The following is a 22,552-nucleotide window of genomic DNA, read 5'->3' on the forward strand; positions in this document are numbered from 1 at the left end:
TGAAGACGGCACAGTGTATTGTGGCTGGCGCAGGGACACCCGCCGCCCCGGGGGACACAGTGGTTTCGGTGCTGGCCGAGGCCTGGCGTCCAGAGGGAGCCCCATTCCAGGGAACGGCCTCCTCGAGCGGGACCCCGGGCCGCGGCCGCGTTAATTGCACTTGCTGGCGCTGGGGGATGGCCTTGCTTCTGCGAGCGCCCCAGACGCCCAGAGGTACTCGGAGTCGGTGCGGTCCACGCTGGGAGTGCTGCCATGGAAAAGGCCACTGAGGCCGCCGCGCAGGGTCGGGGGTTGGAGGCACAGACAGGGTGGCGCTCCTGCGGTCACTTCGGCGTGGCCCAGACGGGGCCCCTGATGTCCACGGCAGCCGGAGCTGGGATTCGGGTCCTGGGGCCGCAGGGGGCCACGCAGATGCAGGGTTTCCGCACAGAGCCGGTACGCGCTGCAGAAGGGCTCGCCCCAGCCACACGTTTGGCAAAATTCAACAGGTTCCAGCCCGGGACACGGAAGATCCGTCCCGTGTTATTCGTAAGAGAGCGGGGCCGTCTCTCTAACAGGGAGAGGAATCCCATCATTCACGATCCATGGAGGGGCCCGGCTGGGGAGCAGGGGTGGGGTTCCCGTCGTGTGAGTCGCGAAGCAGACACGGGGTCACGAGGGCAAGTGCTAGGGGTTCACCAGTGGGTTTTCCCCGGTGCTCAACACGCAGAGCCACGGAGTTCGAGTTTGATGCCTGCCAAGGAGATGGGCTCAGGTGGCCACGTGGAGACCCACGGCGGCTGCCCACCAGGATGGCGGAGGACCCCACCCCCACGGTCCGTGCAGCCGCCCCAGGACCAAGCTCGCTCACTGGGTGCGCTTTCTACAAAGCACAGGTCCGTGGTCTGGAGACGTGGCCGTAAGTGCGAGGGTCCCCTGGCACCGCCTCGGTGACTGCAGGGCCCAGGGGTCAGTGGCACATCCGCGCGGTCATTTCTTTCTGTGAAGAACAAGCAGGACGTCAGGGACTGGCGTGAGGGGCGGGGGGCACGCGCAGACGGAGAAGCAGGGGAGCCGGCCTCCGGGCCACGGGCCTCACTTAACGGCAAACCTTACGATCAACGCAACAGACGACAGCACGCTGTCAGCCGGGGTGGTGCGCTCTTCGAGAAGGGCGAGAGGCCATGTCCTGGCCCCTGTGGGGGACGCAGCCCCCTCAACACGGAAACGACTAGCTCCCTGCGCGCCAATAAAACCTTATTTCCAAAACCAGGCAGTCATCCTGGGCCATGGTGTACTGATATGTGCTTTCTATAGGGGACTGAACGCTGCAAAGAAACTTCTGGAAAACAGCCAGGACATAAAGACTAGTATTCTGAGACAGCCTTTAGACCCGGTGAGGGCAGCCTCGAGGGTCGTCCCAACAGATGAAGGCCAAATGCAAAAAGACGAGGTACGAAGGCCATCCGCCACGTTCTACGACAGGCCCCGGGAGCCTCGGTGCACAGGGTGGCCGGGCAGATCACCACCTGCTTCCTTGCCACACAGCCTGGGGAAGTCCGAGCTTACACGCGTTATCCTCTGTCCGGCGCCACAAAGAACTCTAAGCACTGGGCGCCTGAGTGGTCGGTGAAGCGTCTGGCTTCGGCTCAGGTCACAATCTTGGGGTCCTGGGATCAGGTCCCGCACTAGGCTCAGCTGGGGGTCTGCTTCTCCCTCTTCCCTGGCCACTCCCCCACCCGCCGGTGCTCGTGTGCGTGCGACTCTCTCTCAAATAAATCTTAAAAAACAGAAAACTCTCAGCATTGATGTGGGAGAAATGACGAGGGGACCAAGATGCACAGTTGAGAAAACCACCACCAGACAGATGACGGCACGGCAGGCTCCAGCTGCCGGCACTGAAATACGACATGGATGGAGGGGACTGTCACGTAAGGGCACCCATCGTGAGGTGAACAGTCAGCAGCATTCACGTCCACAACGGCGTGGACCCGTCCTCTACCCAGTTCCAGAACTTTCCATCAGCTCAGAGTAAACCCTCCCCCCCGTTAGGCAGAGCCCACAAGGACACAGAGGCACTGGGAACGGTCACGTGAGGAGGAGTTGAATAGTCGTTGAAAGCTGGACAAAAACAGTCCAGCTCAAAGAGGGGTGCCTGGGTGGCTCAGTGGGTTAAAGCCTCTGCCTTCAGCTCAGGTCATGATCTCAGAGTCCTGGGATCGAGTCCCGCATCAGGCTCTCTGCTCAGTGGGGAGCCTGCTTCCCCCCCTCTCTCTGCCTGCCTCTGCCTGCTTGTGATCTCTCTCTGTCAAATGAATAAATAGAATCTTAAAACAAACAAACCTAGTTCAAAGACCTGAATCCATGCAGAATTCAGTAAAAAAGAAAAGGAAAAAACAAAATGCCCACATGGGGGTCCTGGGGCCATGCAAGGGAAGCCGTGGGACCGAAGAGTATGATTTCAGTCCCGCAGTCGCTGCCCAGCAAGGCCAGGGCCCGCTAGCCCCTAGAACATTCTAGCTTCTCTGCACTTCGGGGGATGTCCCCACTCCCTGGAATGGCCCTTTGGGGCTCTGGCCACTGGCCTCACCGGGACCCCTTGCGAGCAGGGCTGGTGGTGGCTGGTGGGGCTCTGGAGAGCGGTCCTGCCACGCTCTGGCCTCCCGGTTCCTGCTAAAAGCCCCCCGGAATGTGGGAGAGCAGTGGGCGAGGGCCCATCCCCAGGCTGGGACCCACAGGTTTTGGGTCGGCAAAGCCCCAGTCGGAGGGCGGTTGGAGGGAGCTGTGGGCTGGGGAGTGCCGGCCAGCGGGGCTGGGGTTTCTTGGGACGGAATGCTCTGGAAACCAGCCGGTGACGTCAGAGCACCTTGGGAATGTGTCACACACGGCGGACAGCTTGCATGTGTGTGAAGTCTACCTCAATGAGGAATCAGTCACTACCGGTGTCCAGCCAGGGGACACCGAGGGTCCCCGAAGCAGCCCCCCAGGCCGCTGTTGCCCATGCTCTGGAGACCCCCCGCGTCTCCCACAGGGAAAGGGGGGCAGCCACGGGAGGGACCGGCCTCCTCCAGGCATCCCGCCCCCACGATGGCTCTGGGCTGCGCAACAGGAGTGACCTCCTTGGGGGGTGGGGGACCCCCCAGGATTCAGGGCCTCTGGAGGGGGGGACCGAGTGTACCTGGGCAGCCACATCCCCGCTTGCCCGCCAGTGGGGCAGGGACCAAAGAAAACCCCAAAGCACCCCAGCGGCTGGGTGTCGGGCGCCAGGGATCCAAGCGGCCCCCATGTCGAGAACCAAGCTGGGCGGGCTGTGCTGGCTGTCCCTGGCTTCCGCCCCCCACCCAAGCCCGGCTGGAACGCCCCGCCCCTCCCGCCGCGGTCCCCCCCCCCCGCGGCCCCGCCCCCGCTCACCAGCGGCTCCAGCTCCTCCCGCCGCGGCCCCGCCCTGCGCCCACCAGCGGCCCCGCCCCCCGCCGCGGCCCCGCCCGCGCTCACCAGCGGCCCCGCCCCGCGCCCACCAGCGGCCCCGCCCCCCGCCGCGGCCCCGCCCCCGCTCACCAGCGGCTCCAGCTCCTCCCGCCGCGGCCCCGCCCCCCGCCGCGGCCCCGCCCCCGCTCACCAGCGGCTCCAGCTCCTCCTGCCGCGGCCCCGCCCCGCGCCCACCAGCGGCCCCGCCCCCCGCCGCGGCCCCGCCCCCGCTCACCAGCGGCTCCAGCTCCTTGGTGTCGATGAGGCCGAACTCGCGCACGAAGTAGTAGAAGTGCTTGTAGCACGTGTTGACGTGCGCCTCGGAGCCCAGCTGCGCGATGCGGTCGAAGTGGTGGATGTAGACGTGCACGAACACGCGGAACAGCCGCGACAGGATCTTCTTCACCGCCTGCAGGAAGTTCTTGGGAAACGGCGTGCCTGCGCGGGGCCGGGGGTCAGCCGGGCTGCCGGGAGTCCCCGCCGCGCCCCGCCGCGCCCCCGCCGCGCCGCCTGGGGCCACCCTCCCCCGGCCTCCCCTAGCGACGGCCCCGTCTGCGAGCCCTCCTCGCCGGGTCCTGGGCGTGATTCCGCTCCGTCGGGTTTACTGAATCCGGGACAGCGCGTCCACACGCTGCTGGACGCTGACGGCCGAGCCCCGAGGGTTCCCTCTGCACCTCCGCTCTGTCTACACGCGGACACAACCTGCCTGCCGCCGTGCCCCAGGCCCTAACTCGGACGACAGAGTTCAGTGCCTCTCGTCTTCCCTTTTCTCCATGGTGCTGACGTGCCCCTGCTGGGGGGTCCCAGTCTGTGCACTGGGCGCCCCCGCGTGCTCCTTCTGCCCTCCACCCATTCCCGGGTCTGCAGTGGCATCGCGGGTGGCGGCCCAGACCAGAGAGAACACACGGGCCCCCACCCTTGTCACAGGGACCCTGCTGGCTAACGGTGGGTGGGGGGCGGACCAGAGACGGCAGCGAGCTCATGCGGTGCCGGGCCAGGCCCCCACAGAGCGGAGCCCACACAGCTGCCCTCCAGCGGGGAGATGGGCGCGGAGCCGAGGGCGAGCAGGAAAGAAAAAGCTCTCCGGGAGCTGTGTGTGACAGGTCCAGCCTGACCCCGCGCTGGGACGGCTGGGGAGTGACCACTCTAGGGAAAGGGATTCCTTGCAGGTGATGGAGGGTTCTGGAATTAGGTAGTACTGACGGTTGCACAACTCGGCAAACATACTGACAACTGAGCGAATGGACCTGAGGACACGGGGCTCAGTGAGAGCGGCCAGACCCAGAAGGACCCGTCCCACAGGACCCCACTCCCAGGAGGGCCCCAGAGGAGTCCTGTCCACGCAGACAGTGAGGAGGGGTGGGAGCCGGGGCTGGGGCAGGGGTGGGGATGACGGCTGATGGGTACCAGGCTGCTCTCGCAGTGGTGAAATGTTCTAGCACTAAACAGCACTGAACTGCACACTTTAAATGGGCAGACGTGTGAACGCAGACTCCCCCGGTCGGAGGAGGGCACTGGGCCTGGCCCGCCCCCGCGCCCCATGGCTCACCAACGTGGGTGGGGAAGAGCCCCTCGTCGTTGATCTGCACCTCGACCCAGTCCATGAGCAGGTCCATGTAGCGGGGGGCCGACAGTGCCGTGGGCTTGCGGAACTGGTGCTCGTCCTGCCAGCGGTACTCGTACTTGGGGCCGCCCGACATGACCGGGCACGACTGCTCCGTGCACCCGTCGCCGATGGTGCCGTAGATGAGGTTGATGCGGTTGAAGAAGTCCACCACGTGCACGGCCACCCAGTCACTGAGCTCCTCGCCGGGGGGCAGCTGCACGGCCAGCTTCAGGTCCAGCCCCGCGTTCAGCGACGCTTGTGCCTTCTTGTGCAGCTCGAAGCGCTGGGTGCCCGGCTCGAACTTGCGCTTGGGACGGAAGGTCTTGTCCTTGTTGAACACTTGCTTCAGGAAGGGGTTGGACATGTCGGCCCCCGGCCCGGTCGGCACACTCCCCGGTGACGCTTCCGCAGACGGGCCCAGGCGGGACGCTGGTGTCTGTCGGGCGGCCGCCGAGGGGACGGGAGATCCGCTGCACCCCGGGCCTTCCCTGATACCTGCAACATGGGTGGTTCTGGAAACGCCGCTCTGGCGCTGGCCTCCAGAGCTGGAAAGCATGATTTCTGTTTCTGCACTGCCTCCGACCCCTCGCTGCACTGGATGCCCTCCTTTCGCACCTGAGGACGTGTGCAAAGACCCCATTCCCGATGGCGGACGTGAATTCTGGGGGGACACTCTCCACCGCAGTGCCCATCTCAGAGGCCTGGACGAGCCTTGCTGGGTCCGGCCTGCCCAACATGGGACCGTGACGCATGCCCGCTGGTTCCCCAGGATGAGGCCCCGCCGAGAGAGCCCACCTCCCCTGGTGCCCCCTGCAGCCTTCTCTGGGCCCGGCGTCCTCCTCGGTTACATGTGGACAGCACGGACCCCCCTTCAGAGAGCACAAGGGCATGTGATCGAGCACATGAAGGCGGCGAGCAGGCTCGTACTGGGGGCGCAGTCACCAGGCTGTGCCCGGGGCCGTCCCCACCCCACACCACCCAGCATGGTCCCGGGGCACGGCCAGGCTAAGACAGTGGGGGCTGGGGTGAGGAAGGCCTGGCGCCCAGTGGAGCCAGCGGGGTGGAGGTCTCCGGAGTTCACCAGGCGGAAGGCGCAGAAGGGGAAGTCTGGGGAGAACCGGGAAGCGGAAGGACCGGTGGGTGGCCCCACCCCACCCCGCACACAGCGCGCCCAAGTTGCCGACCCGTTACAGTCCACGCCCCCCCACCTTCTCTCTGCTTAAATCGTGGGGTTCATTCCCCTGGCTCGGAACTGGCTGGTCGTCAAGCAGCCTGTCCCTCCAGACCTGGCACGTTGCTGTAGCAAATTATCACACACCTAGGGCTCCTAACAGCCCAACTCCAGAAAGTTCTGGAGGTCCCACATCTGGAATGGGATTCCTGGGAGCTCCTGCCTTTCCCGGCTTCTGGAGGAACCCCATACTCTCTGGCCTCTGTTTCCCTCAGACCTGCTTCTATGGAGATGCCCCTCAGCCCCCCAGGACCCAGGGCAGCCCCGGCAGAGTGCCGCAGTGTCACCAGTACCACAGACAGCGGAGCCAAAGAGAGGAGCACCGGCATCCCGGGCCCAGACTCCTGCAGGGCCGAGTGGGCGGACACAGTGTCCCCAGGACGACGATGTCGGGCTGACAGGGACGCCTGGCTACTAGCAAACATGCAGTTCGGGCTTCCCCGTGACTCCTGCAGGCGCGGCCCCCGAGAAGATTCCCGAGAGCCGGTGTCCCTCCCGTGGGGCCCGCGCCCTTCCACCTGCTCGCCCAGACCCTGCGACCGAAGGCCAGGCTCCTCGAGCCGGCGATGGATGTCAGACGCTGAGTGTCACGCGCCGACGGCCTAAACCAGCACTGGGGCCGGGACACCTGTGTCCCCACGGCTGTCGGGTGGCCGGGACCGAGCCGACCTGCAGGCACCTGGAGCGGAGGGGCTGTGGCGCTCACGCGGAGCCTGGAGAGCTGGTCCTCCCGCGGTTAGCGAGGGGTGTGGGGGCCGAGTGGGAGGCGGCAGCAGAGGTGGAGCGACCCACCTCCACAGCTGTCCAACCCGGCCAGCGTGGCCTCATCCTTGGTGTGAACCCGGGACCCCACGCTCAGGGCTCAGGCAGCGCCTGATGTGCCCTGGTCAGGGGAGAGGATGTGGTAGGAGGAATAAAGGCCGCAGAGACATCCCCGTCCTGGCCCGAGACCTGTGGACGGGTTTCCTCCTGTGGCAGAGGGGCCCATCAGGGCCCCGAGCTGGGGTGACGCTGCGTTCCCGGGGGGCCTGGCGTCCCCACGAGGTCGTCACGAGAGGGAGGCAGAGGGCGGGGTCCCGGAGACAGGCAGACCCCGCGCTGCCGGGGGGGGGGGGGCCCGCGGGCCAGGAAAGGGCAGGAGCCGGGTCTCCCTGAGCCCCGGGGGGACCAGCCCTGACTGCGCCGTTCTGAACTCCTGACCTTCAGAACTGTGAGATGATAGATCCATGTTTCTTTAGGCCTAGAAATCTGTGGTCACTCGCTACAGCAGCCCTAGGCCACGCATGGCGTCCCCGAGCGCTGGCTGGGGTAACTGCTGACGCCGCCGGCCAGGCCCTGGTCGCACAAGGGCTCAGGGCTCCCTTCCCTGCACTGACCCGCAAAGCCCGACCATCTTGTGGGCCCAGCTCTGCAGCGTGGGCGCCGGAAGGTCTGCTCGAGGCAGGATAGACCGTGCGGAACACCGGCGGGGAGCATCCGGGACGGAAGAGCCGGCCACGGACGGAAGAGCCGGCCACGGACGGCCGGGCTAGGGGGACGAGAGAAGCCCAGTGGGAGGAGGAGGGAACCACCCTCCCCAGGAGAACGGCCGTCACCACGAAGGACAATCATGGCGTCAGTGCGTGGCCGCTGCTGCAGCAAGAGCCCGGCTCAGACGGAGCCTCTGCCAGGTCCACGCCCAAGACAAGGGACAATAAACATCCACATGGAAACGTCACGTGCAAACGTGTATTCGGGGCAGCACGATCTGGGATAATCACCAAAAGGGTGGAAACAACCCAAAGGTCCCTCAACAGGTGAACGCGTGATCAAGCTGTGTCCCTCACGCGGGAGCGCCCCAGGGCGTGGACAGGAGCGAGGCCCCACGTGCAGCCCCTGGGACGGACCCCGAGCCCACGATGCACAGGGAGGGACCCAGACACAGGAGGCCCCACGGGGTGTGAGTCCACGCAGGTGACACACCCAGACCAGGCCCCTCCACGGACGGGAAGGGGCTTGTGTCGGGTATTTGGAGGCCATGGAAGCGGCCAGTGGCGGTGGCTGTGCGTGGCCTCGATGAACTGAAAACACGAAGCCCCGTGCCGGCGTGCGGGGGCTCGGCCCGCGGACCGTCTCTAACGGCCCTGCCTCCCTGCTGGGGAAAGCGGCTGAGGGGAGCCCAACCTGGCCCCCGACAGAACTGGTCAGCAGCCCCACGGCCACACTGCAGCCGCTCCGGAGTTGCTCACGGAGCAGAGGCGCAGGCGACGGTCCGTCCGAGGGAACGACCTCTGGCGGCAGCTCTGAAGCGGGAGGGAGTGGGCCATCGACCCAGCCCTAGGGCTTCCCCTGGCTCGCCGCCGGCTCTGGTTGTCCCCCCCTTCTTGCGGCTGTGCTGGCTCCTGGCTGGGCACATCCCGGTCACTGAGGACAGGGTGGCTACCCGAGCAAATGGGAAAATGGGCCCAAATTAGATCAGCACCCTGGGCCCTGCTAACATTGGGGTATCCCGGGTGCTGAGCAGCACCCCCAGGTATGAGGACCCCAGGTGTCCCCAGACACTGCCCCGTGTCCCTTGGGGGGGGTCATCTGGCCGAGAGCCTGCCTTAGAGGACAGTGACTCCCTGCTACCTGGTTAACCAGTAGTCAGGACGCCTGGATAGGGAGGAACCAGAGCTCAAACCCGGGGCTGTGGGGGTGAAGCCACCATCTGTCCCGCCAGGCCACGTGCCTCCACGGCAAACCACCTGTCCATTATTCAGGCGTCCATCGGTCTCACCCCAAGGCCAGGGCACCCCCGGGACCAGGGCTGTCCCCTACCACAGCTCTGCTCACAACCCACGTGTGTGCTTTCCAGGCCCCAGGCCCGGGCAGCAGACCCTCCTGGTCTCGGGAGGCAGGCACAGTCCCGGGTGCCTAGGACCTGGATGGAGGGAGGTGGCGCCCCAGAGCGCGCAGCCCCACTCGCCCACCTGTAGCCCAGGCCTCTCTACACCGTGGACGGGTGCACCGGACAGGCCGGCGGGGACCCCCGGGGCCTCACCGGAGACCGCTGATGCCCAAGCGGCCTGCCTCCCTGTCCTGCTGGCTGATCGCACACCTGGCCACTCTCGGGCCACCCCGGGCACAGGTCACGGGGCAGCGATGCCCTGCAGGCCAACTGGAGGAGCGAATCACCCGCTGCCACCGCCCAAGAGCAGAGTCACCCGCTCCCGCCACCCGAGAGCAGGGCCCCCTGCTTCCTCACTCACGGCCACGCTTCAACCTGCAAACTCCCTTCCGCTTGAGAACGCCGGGCCGGGGCTGCGTCCCCGCCCGGCCGAACTGGGGCCACTGTGGCTCCTGCTGGGCCTCGCCTGGCTTCCGGGCCTCTCGTGCACCTCGCCAGCACCCCGTTGTTGCCTCTTTGGGGCCTCTGGGGGTGGCTCTGGGAGCTTAGCTTGTGACCATGTCACTGGGGACTCGTGACCGGCACAGATGGAAGCGGGTCGTGTGAGATGGCAGGGCCTCAGGGGCACGGCAGGGTCTGCCCACGGGCCCAGGGCCAGACGCGCGCCAGGCCGGTTCTGGAAGACGGGGCGGCGGGCAGCTCTCGGGGCTCCTGCCTGCTCTGTCTTCTCAGAATGGGCGAGGAATTTTTTAAGCGGAACCAATGATTTTCTACAAACCTTCCCTGAAGGGAAGAATTCCCCTCCGAAACAAAGGACTTTCCATGGGAAACACAGGCGCCCCGTGGCCGAGGGGTGGCCGGCCACCTCAATGTGCCTTTGCCTTGAGAAGTGCTGCAGGGGGCGACCCCCATTGCCACCCGCAGCCCAGGTTACACCCCCGAGGACAGCGCGGGGGAAGGTGGGAACAGGCTTCTCACGGGTGGCCCGGGATCTCGCCTCAAAGGCGACGCGGCAGTGCTCAGCAGCCTCAGGCTGAGGAAGGTGAGCCACAAAACTCCCCACCCCACCCCTCCTCCCCGTCTTTTCTTCTGAAAACCAAACAAAACACAGTTCCTCCAAGCAGCTGCCTTGCACGACCCTGCCGGGGAGAAGCCGCGGCCCCTGCCACTTCCTTCCGGTGCCTCTGTGTCCTGCTTGGGCGGCAGCCACGTCCCCACTGCAGGGACACTGCTGGAGCAGGGCAGGGCCTAGACCGACAGGCCACAACCGCCAAGGTCAGCCCCGTGTGTCCTCGATCAGCCGACCCTGGCTCCCGGCCGGGCACCCAAGAGTTTGGCTGGAAGATGCTCGGAGCCCGGGATCGGTCCTGTCCAAGAAGACCGCACCCCAGAGCTGTCTTCCACTGTCGAAATGTAGATTTTTAAAAAACCAGCACAGCTTCCCGGGTGGGGAGCCACCAGGCGGGGAGCCACCCACCTGCAGGACCCCCAGGATGGTGGCTCCAGCCCCTCCCCCCACCCCCACAGGGCGTGGCATTCTACCCGCATTTGGCCCTCCTGTCTTTGCTTCTGGGGCGAAGTTCCCCAATTTGTTTTGTAGGAAGGCAGGAAGTGGTTTGCGCAGACCACAGCAGGCCAGATGCTACCACGGGGCTCTGCATGCTCAGTCCCCCGATAAGCCTTTTATAGTCCACTGTGATGTGATTCATGTACTACAAATAACTTTTAAAGTAGACAATCCAGTGGTTTGTAGGACAATCAGAGGGGAGTGCAACCATCACAATTCTAGAACATTCTCAGCACCTAAAAAGAAACCCTGTGCCCAGCCACAGTCACTCCTCATCAGTCCGTTATGGGTCAAATCCTTTCCCCCAAAACATACCCGGCACCTGTGAATGGGATCTTCTCTGGAAATCAGGTCTTTGCCGATATAAAGATGAGGTCACGCTGGGCAGGGGAGCCCCAAGCCCAATGACAAGGGTCTCTAGAAGAACACGGGACTCTGGACGCAGACACCAGGAGAAGTGGGCCATGGGACCAGGGCGGCAGAGAGGGGGCACAGGTCTACAAGCCGAAGGACACCTGGGATTGCCTGGAACCCCCAGAAGCCGGGAGAGGCAGGAAGGGCCTCAGAGTCAGAACAGTCGCAAATAGAAAGGGGGCCTGGATGCGAGCCCGGGTGTCCTGAGCCTCCCACCTGGGCTGCCCCAGGCAGGAGGGGGCGCCGGGCACACACGGGGCTGCGAGGCCCCTGCCCCCCCCCTCCCCCTGCGCCTTCCCCACCCGGAGACAAATGCTGAAATACTGTTTGGCCCCTGTCCCCTGGGGCAGAGAAAGCAGAGCGTGAAAGCCAGTCCGAGGCCTGCTGGTTGGCCTGGGTGCTGCCTCACCGCTCGCTGGACCTGCCCTTTCTGCCGAAACTATCTGAATCTCGAGATTCTAGGAAATCAGGAACGGGGCTCTCCCGCTGGGGCACGTCTGAAACTTCCCTGAGGAGAAGCCCAAGGTCTGAGCCAGCTGCTCGGGGAGTCTGGGTTCAAGCTCCATTTCGCCACGCGCTGGACAAGGCAGACCCACTCCTGGGACCAGGCTCGCCGCGGACTTGGCGCCGAGTGCCCCTGGCTGGGCAGCGCCTGTGCAGACGGACAAGCCCACGGAAGGTGGCTTAGGAAACAGCTCAGGAACCGAACGAGCATTTCCGAGGACCCCCCCCCCCCCCCAGGAGGGCAAAGAACCGCCGCTGCTCCTGCTCAGAGAGGAGCGAGGCGCACCCGGAACTCCCTCCTGGGTTACCGGGGATGTCTGGCGCACAGACTCCGACCGTCAGCCTCCGCGATGGAGTCGGGGACGTGCCCTGCCTTCAGGGAGGTTCAGACAAGAACTCCGCAGCCCCGCAGAGAACAGAGGAAGCTCAGTGGTGTGTCCCTGAGCCAGAGCAGCCAGGCTGCGTGCGGCACCGACCGGGAGGCCCGGTGTCACCTCCCGCCTGTGTTCATCATGTCTCGGTGGTGTTCTGCCACCGGTCGCAAACATCGGGCTCTGGCGGGGAGGCTGGTCATGGGGGAGGCCGAGCAGTTATGGGGAGAGGGAGCCTGAGGAGCCCCACCTTCTACTCTGGCTCAGAACCTGAAACTGCTCTTAAAAATAAGCCCGATTTAGGGCGCCTGGGTGTCTCAGTGGGTTAAGCCTCTGCCTCCAGCTCAGATCATGATCCCGGGGTGCGGGGATCGAGCCCCACATCGGGCTCTCTGCTCTGCGGGGAGCCTGCTTCCCCCGCCCTCTGCCTGCTGCTCTGCCTCCTTGTGATCTCTCTCTCTCTGTGTCAAATAAATAAATAAATAAATAATCTTAAAAAAAAATAAGCCCGATTTAAACAAAATTATAACCAACACTAACTCACTTACCCACACCCAGCACCTGGTTGGTTACCAGCTCGTGCCGCTAGCCCCGTTCAAGGACTCAAGCCCGCCGCGGAGAGCAGTGAGGCCGGTGGAAGCAGGAGCCGGATGGGCGCTGGCGTTAGGAACGCCCCAGCGAACGCCAGGACCGCGACATGAGCCAGGGCAGAATCTCGCACTGTCCGGGGGCCTTGCTGAAAAGTGGAAAAGTGGAGTCACTACTAAGACCGCACCCGTTTTACCCAGGAATGCCAGATTTGCACACCAGCAGGTGCAGCAAATCTCACGGTTACCTTATCTTTTCTTTTTTTTTTTGTCAAACATGCTGTGTCTGGGACTCGGCAAGTATGGGGCACCCACCCCTCAGCTGAGACTCTGCAGGGGTGAGGGAGACCGGAAGCCACCTGCGCAGATGGCCCCGACCAGGGTGTTGCAGGGTGCGTGCCTGCAGGGGAGGGGGGGACGTCCACTTGCTCTGTTCTCATCCACAGGCAGGAGACGGCTCAGTGGCTTCTGAGAACGGACCCAACAGGTGGCCACAGACACCCGGGGACACACTGGACGGAGGACTTCGGGGGAGGCCGCAGAGCGCGGCCCTAGCGTGGGCCGGGGGTGTGGCCCCTCCTATCACTCCCGCCGAGCCTGTAACCGGGGCTAGTAAGAGCCCAGGCTGTCCGCGGTAGAGCAGGAGCGAAGCCGCGGGGCACCTGTCGCAGAACCGAGCGCAAGCCGGAGAGCAAAGCGTCGGGCCGCGCCCGCTCCGGCATCCTCCCCTCCGGAGGGATCGCCCCGTCCCGCCGCCCGCGTTCGCCGCCTCCACCCGGCCTCCCCGCCGCCCGCGTTCGCCCCTCCGGAGAGGGATCCCCCCGTCCCGCCGCCCGCGTTCGCCCCTCCGGAGAGGGATCCCCCCGTCCCGCCGCCCGCATTCGCCGCCCCCATCCGGCCTCCCCGCCGCCCGCGCCCGTCCCTCAGGGGACCCACCTGCAGGCTCACGTCCAACCGGCCGCGGCTGTCCGGCGTCCAGCGACCGCCGCCCCGGAGCCACAGAGCGCAGCGCCCGCCCCGCCACCCCGCCCAGACAGATGTACTTCCGCTACCGGCCTGGGCCTCCCCGGAAGCGGAGCCGAAGTGGGGGCGCTCCCCGCCGCCGCGCTCAGTTGCCTGGCAACCGGAAACGGGCCGGGACGGCATTGGCTGGTGCTGGGGCGTGGGCGGAGCTTGCGCAGCGCTGGGAGCGCGGAGCCGGTCTTCCAGCCCGGGAGGAGGAGCTTGTGCGTGTCCTGGGCGCATGCGTGGGGCGCGGCCGACCCCTCCCCTCGGAGGGGCGATCCGGGCGGAGCCCGGGGGCGGGGCCGGCAGTTGTCCGTTGCGGGGCGGGGCCGGCGTCGGGGGCGTGGCGCGGGAGGCGCCGTTGGTTGGCGGGCGGCGGGCGGGGGCGGGCCATGGCCCTGCTACTGTGCCTGGGCCTGACTGCGGCGCTGGCCCGCGGCTGCCTGCACTGCCACAGCAACTTCTCGGAGAAGTTCTCCTTCTACCGCCATCACGTGAACCTCAAGTCCTGGTGGGTGGGCGACATCCCCGTGTCGGGCTCGCTGCTCACCGACTGGGGCCAGGACACGATGAAGGAGCTGCACCTGGCCATCCCCGCGGAGATCAGTGAGTGCGCGCAGGGGAGGCGGGGCTCGCCTGGGGGCGCCCCCGACCCCGCCAGAACCCGGCCCCGCCTGACCCCCAGCGCTGCCGGACACCCGGCCCGGGCCGCTCACCTGCCGCCCCCTCCCGCCCGCAGCCCGGGAGAAGCTGAACCAGGTGGCGAACGCCGTGTACCAGAAGATGGATCAGCTGTACCAGGGGAAGATGTATTTCCCCGGTGAGCGGGCAGCCGCCACGCGCGGGAAACGGACACGGGCCCCTCCACCCCCTGCCCGAGCCTCACCTCTCTTGCCCACCCCCATCAGGGTATTTTCCCAATGAGCTGCGAGCCATCTTCCGGGAGCAGGTGCACCTCATCCAGAATGCCATCATCGAAAGTGAGCAAATGGAGAGCCCGGGCGGGTGGGAAGTCCCCTGAGGTCGGGCGAGGGGCTGGCAGGGTGCATTCTGCACAGAACACGAAGGGGACAGAAGGGCAGCTCCCCAAGGCAGGGCCCCTTCCAGCGACTGGGCCGTGGCCCTGGGTAACCCCCGCCCGCCCCTCCCTGCCACCTGCCCCCGCGGGTCCCTGGAGGCATGCTGCCCTCCACCAGCCGTTTGGGCCCCCAGGCTGAACGCCACCCTGGGGGAGCCTTGGGCGGGGCAGGAAGGGTGGGCAGGGCAGGGGACAGGCAGGTTGGTGCTCTTGTGCCCACACAGGCCGCATTGACTGTCAGCGTCACTGTGGTGAGTGAGGCCCGGTGCAGCCCGCGGGGCCCAGCGGGGAAGGCTCCCCGGGAGGCCGAGGCGGGGAGCCCGCGGCTGCCTCCTGTGTGTTCCAGGCATCTTCCAGTATCAGACCATCTCCTGCACCAACTGCACCGACTCGCACGTCATCTGCTTTGGCTACAACTGCGAGTAGGGCCCCACCGCGGGGCAAGGGGAGGTCCTGGCCTGGGGAGGGCAGGGCTCGGGACGCGGGGCCTCCCCATCTCCACGCCTCCTGCGCCCGCAGGTCGTCGGTACAGTGGGAAACAGCCGTGCAGGGCCTCCTCCAATACATGTGAGTTGAGGCGGCTGGGCTCCGGGGGGGCAGCCCGACCTCAGCCCTGCCGACCCGAGTCCAACCTCGCTGTCATTGTAGAAACAAGTGGCACAAGTACGTGAGTTTTATCAGAGGTAGGGAGTATGCTTTAAGCCCTCGTGGGTGAGTATGAGCTGCGGCGGCCACAGAAGGCGGCACTTGGCCCCCGGGCTCCGGACCCCAGCCCTACCTTCCGTGAGCGCCTCTGGGCTGGGCTGGCGCCAGAGGGGCCAGACAGTGGTCAGAGCTGGGGAGGGCCCCCCAGGATGGATTTGCCCCAGTGCAGGGACCTGGGGGCCACCAGCCCTAAAGCTTGGAGCTAAGAGAGACTCTGTCGTGTCTTTCAGAGAGGACACGGACACAAGGTAAGCCACCCCTCACCCCAATCCTCGCCCTGTGCTCTCCAAAGCCCTGGCCAGGCCTTCTGAAAGGGAGGTGGGGACAGACCAGGAGGGGTTGGACAGGGCAGACACAGCCGGCCGGGGTTCCTGGCACCTGGGACAAGCCAGATGTCACCTCTGCAACCACACCCAAGCGATCGCTTCATGAATAAACATCAGCTGTCCTCCTCCCGCGGACGCACAGAACCACTCCGGCCTTGTGAGTGGCTCAGAGGCAGGCTGTGAGGACCCGGGCCGGGCCGGCGTCCGGGGTGGGTGGGCTCCGTAAGCCAGAGATCGAAACCCAACAGCTAATTTGCCCGAGCCGCACCCCTGCGCGTTTTTTGCGGCCTGTTGTGGGAGTGCTGGGCGTGACACTGAGCTTTGAAGGCCTTGTCTGCGCCCTGTCACAGGCGCCAGCACCCCAGCAACGACCCTGGCAGGGGCCAGGAGGTGGAACAGGGACGGAGGGCTGAGGGCACTCCTGTCTCTCCAACAGTCTGATATCACCAAGCTTCACGTGTCTTGAGCCCCCACACCTGGCCAACCTGACTCTAGAAAATGCTTCAGAGTGCCTGACACAGCACTGATGGGCACCGGCTTCGCCAGACCGGCTTCGCCAGACCGGCCCCAGCCTGGAGGCGGAGCCAGGACTTGGCTGGACTGTCCCAGCCTGACCCCCTGGAGCAGCTGCCGCCGCCTTCCTCTCCTGTCCGAGCCTGGGGCCCCCGGGAGGGGAGTGTGGCTTTGTCGGGCGGGGTCCCTGAGCTATTAGATGCGATGATTAAACGTCCCTGACATTTCTCATCACGGAGCAGTCCTTCTCAGGGCAACAGGGGTCACCCCATCCTGGTCACACACACGGGGACGGGACTGTGGGCAGAGGGCGTCCATGCCTGTTCTGGTGCAATCCGTCTGAACACCGCCGGGCTGGCTGCGATGCGGCAGGTGCACGGAGGACTCAGAGACCGCAGTTTGGTGAAAACGGGGGCCAGCTCAGGCGCCTCTCAGGGCTCACCCACGTCGAGCCAAACCTGAGCCACAGGAGCACAGAAGGGTCCTGCTGCATCTCTTCCTTCTGCAAACCCTCCACGGAGCTTACGAGGGGCCCCAAGCACTTGATCTGAGCAGCAGGCAAGCAGGGGACCCAGGGGCCAGAGTCCCGCCCGGAGGTGGCCTTGTGCCTGGAAGTGCTGCTGGCAGTGGCCCGTCCACTTCAGGACCAGTACATGAGGCATGTGGGGCGCGACATGCTGGCGACTGTGGAGAATGGCAGTCTCATGGGTGAGCGCCCACCCAGGGGATGGGTGTGGGGAATGCGGGCTGGTGGCCCGGCCAGAACCGCCCTCGCTGCGTCAACGTGGGGTCTGTCGCCTCGGTGCTTCCTGGGCCGCAGGAAGGGAGGTGAGGGGCCAGCAAGGGGTCTGGCACGGCACAGGACACGTGACTCTGTCCACTGAGAAGAGCGAGAACGCCTCGCGGCTGGTGCTTCTGGACGTATTATCAAGCGGGGCCGCTGGCGGCCGGCGGGTCTGCCCATGTGTGCTCAGGCTCCGTGATCTCCCGCCAGCGATTTCAAGCTCGAGCTGATCTGGCTGCCCGTCCACTGACCCCTCCTTACTGGTCTTGAACGGACCCTGTCCGTGCGGTGTAAGGCCTGCGGGCGTGCGGAAGGTCAGGCCAACACAGGTGGGACCTGCCTCGCAGTAGCCGTCCTGCCACTCACCCACGCGCCGCTCGCTAGCGAGGTGCCCTGAAGCGCGGGCACATCCACGGGGCATCGCCGGCGCGGCTCCTGGAGCCCACGGGTCAGGCGGCTCCTTGCCACACCGCCCAAGCTTGGGGTGTACGGCGATGACATGACCTCCATCACGAGGGGACGGGCGCATGGGTAGGACGGGCCACCGGCAGCTCAAGGACTGTCCAGAGCCCCTGGGTGGGAGGGGCTCCCCTGGAGATCACCAGGCGCGCGGACACGGGCTCAGGACATCCACCAGGTAAGCGTCTGTTTCACAAGTTTATTGGATCATCTGGACACACAATCATTACAGCAGCGGGACACGTCTCTCCTCTACCTGGGAATGTCGACAGCGAATCGATCCTCACATGACACGCCACACAGTGCTGACGTTCTAGCGCCACGGCACAGGATTCCGGAAGAGGTTACTCTACATGCTAAAGTGACCGTGGGCATCAGGAGGAAGGTACGTCAGCGAGGACCGTCCCCCACCCCCGCTGCCCTGAGGCAGCGCCTCACAGGCGCGGAACGGGTCTCCGTGCCTCGCTCCGTGGGCTACGTTCTGGGGCCGGGCCACCCTAGGAGTATGTCTTCCTGGCGGCGGCGGGCACCCTGTGGAGCGTTCGGTGACGGGAAGGACCTGGAATCCCCAATGGCCCCACCACTCACCAAACACTGCTGACGGACACACAGCTCACTACAGGGGACACCGTGAACCAGCAGGGTCGGGTCCTGCGCCATCGGGGCTTCTGACCGGACCCCCACCGCGGGTGGCGGCCCCCCAGTCCGACACACGAACACGTGGTGGGGCGCAAAGAACACGACAGACAGCAGCCTGCACAACCCTCTGGCCAGCAGGCGTCTTGACTCACGGCCGGGAGGGCGAGGAGTGTCTCTGCAGTGAGCAGGTGCCCGCGGGCAGGGCACCTGGAGGACTCGTGGGCCTCGGAGGGCCTCTCGGGAGCAGGATATACCACGCGGCGCCGTCCACGGCGCACCCGCAGCCCGGACGGCGGTTCCATCTGCTACCCAGGCAGCGTCGCTACCGCAGGCCCCGCCTGAGGAGGGCGGCCTCAGCGCTTCTCCCCAAAGAGTGCAAAGAGTCAAAGTAAAAACGCCGACAGGATACATCAACGCGACGCGTGACCTCGCCCGGCCAACAGAGGCGCCCCGTCCCGGCGAGGGCGAGGCAGCGGCCGCTCAGCACTGGGCCAGCGTGGCCTTCATCTCTTCCAGCAAGCTGCCCAGCAGCGCCGCGTCGCTGCACTTCCCGTCGACGGACACGGACTTCTCCCCCTGCAAACGGGAACCACCACAGAATTTTGAAATATGACATGAAAAACACGACAGTATGTTCGTCCTTTGCTTTTTCACAGCGCCTTGCTCAGTGTTCTAAGAACCCAAACGAGGCCGGGCCCCAGGGGGACGCAGAGTCTACCGTGGATGAGGGAGGAGCCCGGCTGAGGCGTGGGGCAGCCTGGGGTGGACTGAGGATCGAGACCAGCCCCGGATAACCCTGATCTGGTGCCGTGCGGGGCTGGGCAGCACAGGGCCATCCATGAGCAAACCCCACACCCTTGCCGGGGGCCTTGGAGGAGCATCCAGAACCTCAAAGATCCCGAAAGGCCGGTGGGGAAAGCAGCCATTGAAGCTGTTCACAAGGTGCCGGCCTGGTTCCCCAGCACGGACGATGCACGGACGTCGCCCTCCGGTGCGCACATCCCGCGGGACTGCGGCCGGGCCACGCTGGCCAGCGGGCCGGGGGCGGGCGGGCAGACATGCGCCGGAGCCAGAGCCCCGCCAGCTGCAGCCTGTGCTCACACCTGCCCGGCATGAGCATGGGCCCGAATCATGCCGCATCCGAAGATCCGGAACCCCGGCTCAGCCCAGTGGAAAACAGTGCAAGTGGCCAGGCTGGGACGAGGCAGCCGTGGGACCGTCCACTGCAGGCCCATGAGCAGCCCCCAGTGTCATCGAGACAAACAGGAAAACAGAACATCTCAGCAGCAAAAAGGCAAGATCTCAAGAACCTCCCGCCCCGTGACAGACAGAGGGTGCGCGTGAGCAGGGACGGGAACACATGTCCCAGACGCCTGTCACTGGAACACCGCAGGGGCAGTACGAAGGCCCCAGTGCCAAGAAAGAATTTAAAAACAAAATGATTTCAGAGAGCGAGCGCACGCAGGCACGTGCGCACGAGTGCGAGAATCTTCACGGTGAATCAGTCACTCCCCCGCAAGAGCAGAGCCCGAGGTGGGGCTTGATTTCATGACCCCCAGACCATGACCTGGGCCCAAACCACGAGTCAGAAGCTCAAATGACTGAGCCCCCTCGAGAAAAGACTTAGGTAAAAGACTTAGCTGAAAACTTCCCAGACTTTGCAAAACGTGTGAAAATGCAAACACAAAAAAGCGAGCAGACTCCCAGCAGCTAGAGGGCCGAGCAGTGGTCGCCGCTGACAGAGAAGCCCGCAGGGCAGCGGGACCCCACGTCCTCCCACTAGGACGGGGCGAGGGCCGGGGAGCTTGCAGGCAATACCTGGCTGCAAAAGCAAGTGGCGTGACTCTACACTTTTCTGGGGAAAGGTTTTATTTCTAAGTCATCTCTACTACTGCAGGGCTCCAACTCGTGAGCCTGAGATCAAGCGTCAGGTGCTCCCCCGACTCCGCCAGCCATGCGCCCTGGTGGCTGCGTGAACTCGAAACACTGTGAGGTCAGCAACGCTGGTCCTGGGGAAGGACCTGCAAGCACGCACGGCCAGGGCGTGCTGGGGGACCGCGGAGACCGCTGGGCCGGCCGGCGCTGAGCCAAGACACAGGATGGGGAGGGCGGAGCAGAACCGGGCGGGGCGGACGGGGCAGAAGGCAGGAGACCCCAGCACGGGCTCCGTGGCTGCCGTGGACAGCGCGTGCGAGCCGCCTTCCAATGAGACAGACACACGTCGACACGGATCACAAGACGGCAAAAGGGGTTTTCTCTCTGACATCGAACAGAGCCCCGGGTGGCAGAGTAAACCCCGAGAGATGAAGACAGGCGTCTGTGGGTCAGGACGCCACGCCTCTCCATCGATGCACCGGCCAGCACACACAGAGCCAGTCCTGACGGCACGAGGCAAGAGAAGCCTGCGCCACTCACTCCGGCATCCACGGAGCCGGCGACACTGCCTGCAGGGTGCCTGGACCCGACGGGGTGGTGCACTTGGTGGGCACAGCACTCACCACCTCCACGCACCCATGGAATGCCACCCACCACAAACGACCACGCCCGCAGCCAGAACACAAACCTCAACACTTCCCAAGGCCCCAAACAGAAGCCATGCGCCCTCCAACCGGAGCGGCCCCAAACTAGAAATCAGCAGTAGAAAACCACCCAAACACACCACGCTTCTCTGTAAACGCTGGGTCACAGGCGTGGGAACAGACATCAGAAAATGTTGGGAACTGTACCGAAATATGAAAATGGAACACATAAAGATTTGCGGGGATCAGCTGAAGAGCTGCTTCGAGGGAAAGATACAGGATCAAACCCTAATGAGAGAAGGAAAGTCTTTGCTTCTGCCTAAACCAATGTACAAGAGAGCAAAATACACCAAAAGTGGGCAGGAAGAAAAAGAACAGAACTCCACAAAATTTACTTAATGCTTAAAATACAGCAAAGTTTCTAAAAAAGATAGTTTTGTTTTACTTGGAAGTAGGTTCCACACCCAGCATGGAGCCCACGGTGGGGCTTGAACGTCTGACAGCAAGATTGAGACCCGAGCTGAGATCAAGAGACAAACTCTGAAATGACAGCCACCCAGGCACCCCGGAAAGGTCATTCAAAACAAAACAAAACAAAAAAACAACAGAACTGATAAGCCTCTCCCCCAGAATGGCCAAAAAAAGTGAGAAAGCACACACTGCCAAGGTCAGGAACGAGGAAGGCACCGCCCTGGACCCCTCGGACACAAAGGAGAGAATCGCCAGAGACTCCTTCCGCGTCGGCTGGCAGCTCAGGTGAAGGACCCCCCCCCCCCCCCCAGGGCTCACCTGAGGGAGCAGGTAAGTGGAGGCCCGGCACCAGTCGGAGCCCGAGAACCGCAGACAGAAGCCTGGTGCAGCCCCCGCCCAGCCGGCTTTCCCGCTGAATCCCAGGGAAGGCTCGAGAAGCACGGGACCTCTGAACGGCCTCTCCCAAGACAGACGCAGGAGAGGGCGCCCCTCCCAGCTCCCACGAGGAGACGGGACGGTGCCCTGAACGCGGGCTCCTGGGCCCCCGGCAACACGCCGAGACCTAAGGGGGCCTCCGCACGGGCCCGGGCTCACCTTCTTCACCAGGAGGCAGACGTGGTGGCCCTGGATAGAGCGGCTGTACATGGAGGCGCAGGAATCCACTCTCTCCACCACTGCAACAGGGGGTGCGGGTGAGGCCGGAGCCGGCCTGCCGGGAGCAGAGGCACTGCCACCCCAGCCTCAGAAGCCACGTTCCATCTCTTACCAGAAAAATGGTGATGAAAACAGATTTTTGCCAGAAGATTCTGGAAGGACATACTAATGCCATCGACTTTGATTGAGCTCATGCTCAGGTCCCCAGACTCCAACAACTTGGCAAAGGCATCACTGTGGGAAGGACACAAGACAGAGGCCGATGACAGGCAGGCTGCCCAGCCCCCTCCGGTGGTCCCTTCCTTTGTGGGGAGCGGCGCACGTGGAGCAGGTGTCGTGACCACACAAGGAGGGGGGAGGGGCGCACCTGGAGCGGGTGACGGGACACAGGTGGGGGTCGGGGAGGGGCGCACCTGTAGCGGGTGACGGGACACAGGTGGGGGTTGGGGAGGGGCGCACCTGGAGTGGGTGACGGGACACAGGTGGGGGTCGGGGAGGGGCGCACCTGTAGCGGGTGACGGGACACAGGTGGGGGTTGGGGAGGGGCGCACCTGGAGTGGGTGACGGGACACAGGTGGGGGTCGGGGAGGGGCGCACCTGTAGCGGGTGACGGGACACAGGTGGGGGTCGGGGAGGGGCGCACCTGGAGCGGGTGACGGGACACAGGTGGGGGCCGGGGAGGGGCGCACCTGTAGCAGGGCGTCGTGACCAAGTAGGAGGTGCAGCTGAAATGCAGCTGGAAGTCCAGCTTCTCGTGGGTCGAGCCCTCGTCGTTCTGCGGGAGCGGGCGCACAGAATGAGCG

The 22,552-nt window shown here is 64.9% G+C and overlaps 3 protein-coding genes across 10 annotated transcripts in view; 1 reads left to right on the forward strand and 2 right to left on the reverse strand.

Annotated features, from left to right (window-relative positions):
• Positions 1 to 14,185, reverse strand: MOB3A (MOB kinase activator 3A). Of its 2 annotated transcripts, XM_082750822.1 has the most exons (5): positions 13,533 to 14,185; positions 12,558 to 12,745; positions 4,997 to 5,548; positions 3,683 to 3,885; positions 1 to 979 (listed from the first exon to the last, which is right to left on the reverse strand). In XM_082750822.1, the coding sequence occupies exons 3-5, from the start codon at positions 5,415 to 5,417 to the stop codon at positions 950 to 952; spliced, it is 654 nt and encodes a 217-aa protein (XP_082606948.1). In that variant the 5' UTR covers positions 5,418 to 5,548; positions 12,558 to 12,745; positions 13,533 to 14,185; the 3' UTR covers positions 1 to 949. The 2 variants fall into 2 exon arrangements, with proteins under 2 accessions (XP_082606948.1, XP_082606947.1); XM_082750821.1 differs by lacking the exons at positions 12,558 to 12,745; positions 13,533 to 14,185 and adding an exon at positions 5,669 to 6,162.
• IZUMO4 (IZUMO family member 4) lies at positions 13,994 to 16,454 on the forward strand (the record flags this gene model as incomplete). 6 transcript variants are annotated; one of them, XM_082750820.1, is made up of 10 exons in its annotated part: positions 13,994 to 14,207; positions 14,341 to 14,421; positions 14,510 to 14,581; positions 14,904 to 14,930; positions 15,026 to 15,101; positions 15,199 to 15,246; positions 15,328 to 15,390; positions 15,615 to 15,632; positions 15,853 to 15,867; positions 16,147 to 16,454. In XM_082750820.1, the coding sequence occupies 10 exons, from the start codon at positions 13,994 to 13,996 to the stop codon at positions 16,235 to 16,237; spliced, it is 705 nt and encodes a 234-aa protein (XP_082606946.1). In that variant the 3' UTR covers positions 16,238 to 16,454. The 6 variants fall into 6 exon arrangements, with proteins under 6 accessions (XP_082606946.1, XP_082606941.1, XP_082606942.1 ...); XM_082750815.1 differs by having other exon boundaries at positions 15,328 to 15,342; XM_082750816.1 differs by having other exon boundaries at positions 15,853 to 15,889; positions 16,147 to 16,262.
• A 1,197-nt stretch (positions 16,455 to 17,651) lies between these two features.
• AP3D1 (adaptor related protein complex 3 subunit delta 1) overlaps positions 17,652 to 22,552 on the reverse strand; it is a 36,753-nt gene continuing 31,852 nt past the window's right edge. For both annotated transcript variants that reach the window (XM_082750811.1, XM_082750810.1), the window contains exons 29-32: positions 22,439 to 22,524; positions 21,862 to 21,983; positions 21,690 to 21,769; positions 17,652 to 18,681 (exon numbers count right to left, since the gene is read on the reverse strand). In XM_082750811.1, coding sequence (XP_082606937.1) covers positions 18,586 to 18,681; positions 21,690 to 21,769; positions 21,862 to 21,983; positions 22,439 to 22,524 — 384 coding nt within the window. In that variant the 3' untranslated portion in view covers positions 17,652 to 18,585. The remainder of the gene's footprint in view (positions 18,682 to 21,689; positions 21,770 to 21,861; positions 21,984 to 22,438; positions 22,525 to 22,552) is intronic.

Source organism: Mustela nivalis (assembly GCF_964662115.1).
Source record: "Mustela nivalis genome assembly, contig: HAP1_SCAFFOLD_1890, whole genome shotgun sequence".
NCBI classification, from domain to species: domain Eukaryota; kingdom Metazoa; phylum Chordata; class Mammalia; order Carnivora; family Mustelidae; genus Mustela; species Mustela nivalis.

What these genes read in the sequence shown, in the direction of transcription:
- MOB3A (XM_082750821.1), bottom strand. Translation starts at nt 5,693, where the DNA reads ATGGGGTCTTTGCACACGTCCTCAG. An exon ending in GTCTTTGCACACGTCCTCAG is followed by an intron (nt 5,549 to 5,668) that starts GTGCGAAAGGAG and finishes CCCATGTTGCAG; the next exon opens with GTATCAGGGAAGGCCCGGGG. An exon ending in GCTCTTCCCCACCCACGTTG is followed by an intron (nt 3,886 to 4,996) that starts GTGAGCCATGGG and finishes GGCCCCGCGCAG; the next exon opens with GCACGCCGTTTCCCAAGAAC.